Genomic DNA, 9439 nt, shown 5'->3' with positions numbered 1-9439 from the left:
GGTTCATTTTAATTAGTAAGTATTTTAAGTGGTAATCGTATATATATATATATATACGTGTGTGTATATTATATATTTTACATTCATTAGAAAAGGCTAGTGAATATTTAGGTATTTGTATTCTTTTTTATATTGTGCTCTTTTTTATATCACTATGTTTAATTATCTTTACGGATAGTAATGTTGACTATTTGTATTCCTTATACAAAAGTATTAAGTTATTTTTTATTTTAACGAAACATTATTATAAAATGCATTTTTATTTAGCTTATCAATCAATATTAAATAATTATTTTAATATTTACAAAGATACACGAGCTTTAGTAAGCGATAAAGCTTACTTATAGACTTTCAGTATAGACAGGATTGTGAAAAATTTCTTAAAGACAATTGTACTTATATATCTCATTATACTAATAAGGGGTGGAGAATAATGTCGATTATACATAATGTAAATTCGTTTAGAACTTAAACAAGTATGAATTGCAACAGATTTTTTTTATATTAAATAGAGTACATTTAAAATTGAATTCAAATTTTGAAAAGATCAGAAAGATAAATAAATGCGAAATAAAGTTCTTAAATAAAGTTTATCTATTTTGATTTTATCACAGGTTGAAGATGACATCCTCCGAACTCTATCAACATCTGGCGCGAGTATCTTGGAAGACGAAGAGGCTATCGAAGTTCTTGACTCATCGAAGATTTTGTCAATCGACATCTTACGTAAGCAGGAGGTGGCTAAGGAGACCACAGCAAAGATCGAAGTTTTCCGCCAAAGCTACAAGCCAATAGCCAAGCATAGTGCTTGCTTGTATTACACAATTACCGACTTACCAAGTATCGACCCAATGTATCAGTATTCTCTCAGTTGGTTCATCAATCTATATGTCTTGTCGATTGAGACTGCAAATAAGAGTAACATACTCAAGAAGAGGCTTGATTATCTCCGAGAGACCTTTACTTACAATCTTTATCAGAACGTTTGCAGATCCTTGTTCGAAAAGGATAAGGTGAGTTAGTCGTATGGCATCTATTTATGAATATTAACGATAGAGCCACTGATAGAAAAAGCCATTACTGTATTTGTATGATATTATAGGACACTTAAGTGCTTTACTCAAGTGTACGAATCATGCCGAAGAAAAGCTATTATAAGAAAAGATATTATTATAATATAATAATATTATTATTAAGATTTAACATTAAATAATTAATATTATTGATCAATTTTTAATTGTAATATTGGATATTCTTTTATGAGAATTGGAATGGTTCTCAATTGTTTATGAGAATTTGTTTATATTATTGTAAAATTTTTAATTAAAAAAAAATTTTGATACGTTCTAAATAATTCATTTATTGTATATTGATTGAGACTTGCATTTTTTTATCTGTTACCTTCATGTACAATTTTAATAAATAATGAAAAAAAAAATTTTTAATTTCTACAAAATTTTTGTTCTACAACTAATTAGTTGACAACTTTTATTTTTGCATTTTTTAAAATATAATATAATAATATAATGTTAATTTTTAATATAATTAAATTGTACATAATAAACCACAGTTTATTGTTTAAATAATTCAAGCATATTTTATATTGAAAAGCGAGTTTAATTAATTTTTGAAAATTTTAAACCAATTTTAATAAATGAATTATATATAACAAATTAAATTACATTTTGAGTAACATATTTTTTAAAACATATCTACGAATATTGTTAATGTAAACAATTGTAATATATTGCATAAGAATAAAAAAAATTGTAGATGGATATATTGACTTGCATAAATATAGGACAGGTTTTTTTTTGAAATTGTCATATTTTCATATTCCATTTTTGAAAAATTATAAAATCGTACGTTTTTCTCAAATTTTTAGTGAGATAATAATTATTAAGTATTATATGTCGATCCTTGATATATCATGAATAATAAGGTTATTACCTAAATAATAATTGTAGTAATATTATTATTATAAAAAATATTTAATTCTTAGATTTATTGATATAATAAATTTTTATGTGTTCAACGTAAGTAATTGCTTTTCTAACTTATTTCTTTAATTAAATTCGTAGATATAATTTTTTTTTGTAATAATTTATATGCAAGCGAAATAAATAATTGCATTTAAAAATTCATACAAGGATTAATATTTTACAAGCTGAATTTTGATCGCTTTATTAATATCTTATGAAATGTACGAAAATATTATTATTAAACGACGGTATACATCAATATTAATTTAATACAATAATGCCATAGAAGTTCATACAATACTTAAAATACTACTATTTAGTGTAAAAATATGTATGCTAACAATGCATAAAAATAAGAAATTAATAGACTAATTTGAATTTGCTTTTGCCTGCTTTAGCCTCGTGAGAGGGAAGTTTGTTTAGCGGTGATAAACTATTAGTTTAGCGTCGTCCCTTCAGAGACATCTAAATTATTACCACTTGATTGTAGATCCTGTACTCGTTCATCCTTTGTACGACAATCCTCCTAGCTAATAATGAGATTTCAAGAGACGAGATGAACTTCTTTCTTACGGGTGGCCTAGTGTTGAAGAGCAGCTCGGTGGCCAATCCCGAACCCAACTGGCTTGCCGATAAAGCGTGGGAGGAAATAAAGCGCTCGGCAAATCTTCCGACCTTCGCGAGTCTCATGGACGACTTCATGGAACCCGCATCCGTATCCAAATGGAAGAGTTTTTACGACAGCATTAATCCAGAGGAGACTAAGCTTCCTAAGCCATGGGAGCAACATCTCAGTAATTTTCAACATCTCATCATTATGCGTATGATCAGGCCTGACAAAGTTATTCCTAAGGTAAAATTCTATGTCATCAAATGATAGTGTTCTTTATCTAAAATGCCTATTAAATAAATTTGTCTATACAGTATATCGAATAGAAATTTTTGATATCTGTTTACATTAAAAAAATTATGGAATTTTTCAATATGCAAAATTTATTTACTGAATAAATTTTTTTTTTATTCAATTTGCAAATGTATATTATATTGCAATCTAACAAGGAATTGCTTCTTAACATTTCCATTCGTTTACTCTTGTTCACGATGACGAAATACTTGACTTGGCACTAATTAATTATTCTATATTATACAAAAATAAAAATATATATACTACTAAAATAAAATAATTATATTTCAAATATAAATATATATGTGCATGTGATACAATTAAATATATTAACACATGTATTCAATTTATATTAAATTAAATACATATTAAACTTTTAAATTGCTTCTATATATACTATATATATTAACATTTCTTCTAACTATTTAATGTATTTTATTTACTTAAATTATCTTAAATTATTAAATGCACTTTTTCTTTATACAATTTATTATCTTATTATATATTTTTAAAAATTTTTTATCATATGCATATACAATTGTTTTGAAAAACAATAATCGTATTGGAAAATATGAATACGTATATAAATTCAAATTTCTGTTTATTTTTACAGTAGAGTATGTAATAATGCATCGGCCTATATCATTGTCAAATTATATTATTAAGAAGGGAACATATTTTATTTATAAATACTATTTATAAGAATATTATTTACACTCGATTAATTGTTTCATTTTAATGTGAATATAAAAGGTATTAATTAAATATTAGAAAGATTACTGAAAGAAATACTGCATGTGAAATAAAATATAATTATTTTCATTGACGTTTACCTATTGTTTCATAAGAGATTTTCTTCAATTTATATTAGTTCGCATTAACGACAAAATTATCTATTGGAAATAGGAAAATTTTTAATGATAAATCTTTAAAACTCATTTTTCAGGTGATGATTTTCGTTCAGAAATCTATGGATTCTCGATTCGTCACACCTCCAGCTTTTGATATTAGTCGCTCATACGCCGACTCGAATTGTCTTCTGCCTCTGATTTTTATTCTGTCTCCTGGATCCGATCCAATGAGTGCTCTTAGTAAATTTGCAGATCTCTCTAATTATTCCTCACGATTCTTCTCAATATCGTTAGGTCAGGGACAAGGGCCAATTGCCCAAAATCTCATCAGAGAATCACAAAAAGATGGCAGCTGGGTTTGTCTGCAGAATTGTCATCTGGCTATATCATGGATGTCTGAACTTGAAAAGATTTGCGAAAATCTTGATTACAGCAACACTGTAAAAAACTTTAGACTTTGGCTGACTAGCTACCCATCCGATAAGTTTCCCATAACTGTATTGCAGAATGGAATTAAGGTATGACTTAGCAAAAGACTTTGCCAACTATAAACAATTTAAATTAATTAATATTCTCTTTACAGATAAAAATTTAGTTTTAAGTTTATATTGAGATTTCTCAAAAGAAAAAAATTGTACATTTTCCATAAATATAAGATATAATTTATAATAAAATTAGTTATAATAGCTTTATTTGAAATCCGTTAATTGATCATTGATTATACTTTATATAACTACTGTGTGCTTTGGAAGATAAACAAATTTCAAGATTATTAATTTATTAAAATTATTAAAACTTAATTTCTTTAATTCATTGGATGATTAAAAATATAAAATGAATTGGAAAAAAGTATAAATATAGTATTCTATAATATATGAATAATAAAAAATATATTTTAAGATGACGAATGAGCCACCGACTGGACTTGGACAAAATCTTATGAGATCATATATTTCGGAACCAGTTAAGGATCCTGAATTTTATACTGGATGTCCTGGAAAGGAAAAATCTTTTACCAGATTATTATATGGACTTTGTTTCTTTCATGCTGTTATTCAAGAAAGAAGAAACTACGGAGCGCAAGGATGGAATATACAATACGGTATCTAATAATTTGTTACAAAATTATTATATAAAATTAATATATATAAAATTATTACTCATTATGAAAAATTGTTATATAATAATAATACAAGATAATAAATAATAAAATATAATAAAATAAATCAAAATTAATAATTGTAATTACAATTCATATGAATTATAATTTTTTACTTTTTAGGATTCAATGAGTCTGATTTTCAAATATCTGCCAAACAATTACAGAACTTCATTAATGAGTACGATGACGTTCCATTTAAAGCTATTCTTTATTTAACTGGAGAATGTAACTATGGCGGTCGAGTAACTGACGAAAGAGATCGTCGTTGTCTAAATACAATTCTAGATGATTTTTACAATCCAAATGTTATAAAAAATCCAAAGTACACTTTCGCTATAAATGAGCCAAAATATTCTTTGCCGAAAAAGTACGTATTCTTATATAGACATTTGAATTTCAAAAACATTAATTTTACTTTTTACATGTTAGAATTTTGTATTTGTAAATAAAAGAATTTGATATTTTACAGATTTTGTAAGTTCAATTTTTTAATTTTATTTAATTTGATATAAATTATTAATAATTTGTATAGCATATGTATAGTATAAATTAAAAATTAAAAGTACTATTCTGTTTTATTGATGTGATATATTAACTAGTACTACTGTCGATTTCATACTATAAACCAGAGATATAGAAATTATATGAAAATAAATATACAATATACAAATTACAATATAAAACATTGATAAATATTTTCCACAAGAACTATAATCTATAAAAGTTTGCTTAAGAATAGCACAATTTATATTTTTTATAACTAAAAGAATCTGATTAATAATACACTAATATTAATTGAATACAAATAAATCTTGATTATACAATTCCATCAAAGAATAATAATGAAACAATATAAAGAAGAAAGCAAATTTATAATCATATCAACTAAACAATTATTAATAACTCCGAAGGAGAATATATGTAAATATGTATATGTGTGTGCGCGCGCGCGTGTGCGTGTGTGTGTGTGTAAGAATGGATATAACAAATATAAGATTACGTATAAATATATTATTAAATACTTAAAATTTGCAGATATGATTACGTAGATTATATAAAGCAAATAGAAATGATTCCGACACACCCACCGCCAGAATTACTGGGCTTGAATATGAATGCTGGAATTACTCGAGATCTCGAGATTTCTAAAATGTTTTTTGACTCGTTAAATAAAATGGAAGTACGTGCATACATATTACTGTTACAAATATATTAATTATAACAATTTTAATCCAACTTCTGGATTAATCATATCATTTCTAGACTATAAGTTTTAGGAAGAATAATTTTTTAATATTATTTGCTCTTGCATTATATAATAACAAGATTTAATTAAATTAGTACAATATGCATTTATATGCTTATAAATTTAGTACATAAATTATAAATTCAACAATATTGGATAGGGAGGGATGAGTATTGGCGATTTGACGCGCCAAGATGAAATACTGTTGTCTAAAAAAAATGATATATACGATCGTCTTCCCGAGGACTTTAACATCGAAGAGGCCCTAGAATTATTCCCAGCCTCCTACTCTGAATCCATGAATACTGTGCTTATTCAGGAATTGCAACGATTTAATATTCTGCTTCAAGAAATAAGAACCTCGATGATTATGTTAGAGCAAGCTGTCAAGGGTATGATAGTTATGACACCAGATTTAGAGGTACGTATGTAGGAAAAATTTCTGGTAATATAGCTAGAATACTTTATGATTTTTTCTGTAATATCGAAAAATCTTTCTTTAATTTAATATAATAAGGCTACTACTACTACTGCCTTTTCATAAGTCAATGAGCTACTAATATTATTTGCAGTAGTTTTGGGATATTATTGGAGGATTTTTTGATTTTTTGATATACGAAACAAGTGTAATTAATTAAGAATTATTATATAATATTTTTTATCTATATTATATACATGATGTTGAAATCTTTATTACGTATAATATTCAATTCAAGAGAATTTAATTATATAATCGACAGTATATAAAAAATTATTGAACCTCTTGAAAGCTGATTTTTAAAAATGCAATAAAAATGTATCAATATATTATTATTATATAAAGCTTGATTGAAATGAAATGAAACGAAATTTATTAAATTTATCTTTATTAAATTTATTATTTATTAAATCTCTCTCTCTCTCTCTCTCTCTCTCTCTCTCTCTCTCTCTCGTTCGCTCGCTTATATATAAAACGAATGTTTGGAAAATGAAGAAGGAAGCTTTTTCATAAATTAATTAAATAAATAAATATTATTGCGAGAAACTTTCATAATAAAAGATCATTTTTGAGAATATCAGTATACAAGAACATATTTAGTTAGCCTCAAATTATTTGAATGATATCATATCTACCACACTCTATAGGCTCATCTTTAATCAATACTTTATTAACACAAATATATGTACGTTTAGATATTAGCGGCTCATATAATATCCGGAAAAATTCCACCTTCGTGGAGAAAAGCCAGTGCATATCCAAGTCTGAAGCCATTAGCAAGTTTTGTCAACGACTTCTTGGAGCGACTTGCATTCTTTCGCGAATGGTTAACCGTTGGTAAACCAACGATCTTTTGGATATCTGGATTTTCTTTTGCTCATGCTTTTTTGACCGGTGCAATGCAGAACTATGCCCGAAAATATAAGATATCGATTGATCTAATCGATTTTGATTTCAAAGTACGTTATGATTCTGTTTGTATTCTCTCTTATACCTTTTTTACATTTTAAGTTTATACTTTTTTTATCCAAATACATATCCATTTCATCTAAGTGTACATATTATTTATTATATGCATATAAATATAGCATAAAATATATTTATAACATTTATATAAAAATGCACATATAAAAAATACTATGGAATAATAATTCCACATTGTTAAAAGAAATCTAATTTATGAAAGTTCGTTGTAGTTGTTTCATTCTATTACCAATTAATGACCAACTGACTGTTTCGCAGGTTTTGCCAACGTACAAAGCCGACACGCCTCCAGAAAACGGCGTATATGTACGTGGCATGTTCTTAAGTGGAGCTCGTTGGGACATAAATAATATGTATTTAGTAGAGGCGAAACCTAAAATACTTAACGAACCAATGCCAATTATCTGGTTCATACCTACAAAGCGTTCAGATATTCAAGTGAAAGAACGCTACGCCTGTCCACTTTATATAACATCAGAACGATTCGGTACCTTAAAGACAACTGGCCACTCTACAAACTACGTGCTTACAATATTGTTGGATACTAATATCTCTAGTTCACATTGGATTAAACGAGGCGTTGCACTACTCTGCCAACTGGACGACTGAGGACGTGCTTTTTATTTCTTTATTTTAAATTTATCTTGTGCCTGAATCGAGGAATCAGAATGATAAAACTGGAATTCAAACAGAAATAATACTCCATAATAAATGGATTTTTAAGAAATGTTGAGAGGAATGAGATTGATGTGTCTTCAAAAGTAGTATATATAACGTAGGGCTGTCCAGTTTAATCATATGAGGTGTTTGACCCGACTTGGCATGTATCTACGTACCTGCAGAGATCTTACACGATGAGCTTGCCAATTTCTATTTTTTTATTCATATCTTGGCACACAAACACAAATATTTTTACTAGTGATTCAATCTTGGAACATTTATAATGATCAAAGATAAAAATGCTTATTTTAAACCGTGATATAAGTATAGATACTTATAATTTAAATGAATTCTTTCTATACAGAGCAATAATAAATAATTTCAAATAAAAATAATGTTTATTTCTCATTATTAAAGACGTAACTTGTATGTTTCAACCTGTGAAGAATAAATTTAAAGAGATTCTATAAACTAATTAACGGGATAAATAATAGAACTTATTATTTTATCCTGACATAAAATTTGACTCCGTTCAAAGTTAAAAAGCATTTAAAAAATAAACGAGTGATACTGAAAATATATGATATATTGTCATTTATTGTAATATGTAATATGGATTGTAATACTAAAGTTTACTCGACATTATAAAATTGTTGTTTATACAAAAATTATTTAATCGATCTTTTTTTTTATTAATTAAACATAATTTAAGAGTATAAATGGAAAGATGAATAATTATAACGAGCAACAAAGTCAACTAAATTCTGTTTCATAGCCCAATGAATTCTTCAAAAATATTTGAATTAGTTTTCATACTTTTTACCTTTAATTGTGAAAAACACGGAATTTAAAATTTCTACTATACTTTTTACTTGAACAGATGAATGATTTTTGTATTCAAGTAAAGTGAATATTAAAAAATAATAATAATAAATATTTTGTCAAAGAAATTTTTTTAATTGATAATTTCTTTTGAAGTATAATATAATACTGGCATACGTATATGGTAGGTTTCTTTTCAAGAGACTCGCAAAAATTATTATTTACTTTGTTAAGAAAAGAATTTTAAAATTGAAAAATTTTGAACTAATATTAATTTTCGAATTCTAAATTTAAATAATTTTTTGAAGAAGTGTGCTGTATTTTTATATAGAACTTTTATTATATTCAAT

The 9439-nt window shown here is 26.2% G+C and overlaps 1 protein-coding gene across 1 annotated transcript; it reads left to right on the top strand.

The window, feature by feature from the left end:
* The first annotated feature begins 851 nt into the window (after positions 1-851).
* On the top strand, positions 852-8522 carry Dhc62B (Dynein heavy chain at 62B). The gene is made up of 9 exons (XM_011507353.1): positions 852-1013; positions 2473-2835; positions 3833-4255; positions 4638-4839; positions 5020-5266; positions 5935-6079; positions 6306-6566; positions 7319-7582; positions 7866-8522. Exons 1-9 carry the CDS (start codon positions 852-854, stop codon positions 8214-8216), a joined length of 2418 nt encoding a protein of 805 aa, XP_011505655.1. The 3' UTR covers positions 8217-8522.
* The last annotated feature ends 917 nt before the right edge of the window (positions 8523-9439 follow it).

The sequence above is a fragment of the Ceratosolen solmsi genome, unplaced genomic scaffold (genome assembly GCF_000503995.2).
Source record: "Ceratosolen solmsi marchali unplaced genomic scaffold, CerSol_1.0 scaffold6, whole genome shotgun sequence".
Classification (NCBI taxonomy): Eukaryota; Metazoa; Arthropoda; class Insecta; order Hymenoptera; family Agaonidae; genus Ceratosolen; species Ceratosolen solmsi.
This window is presented reverse-complemented; position numbering and strand designations above follow the sequence as displayed.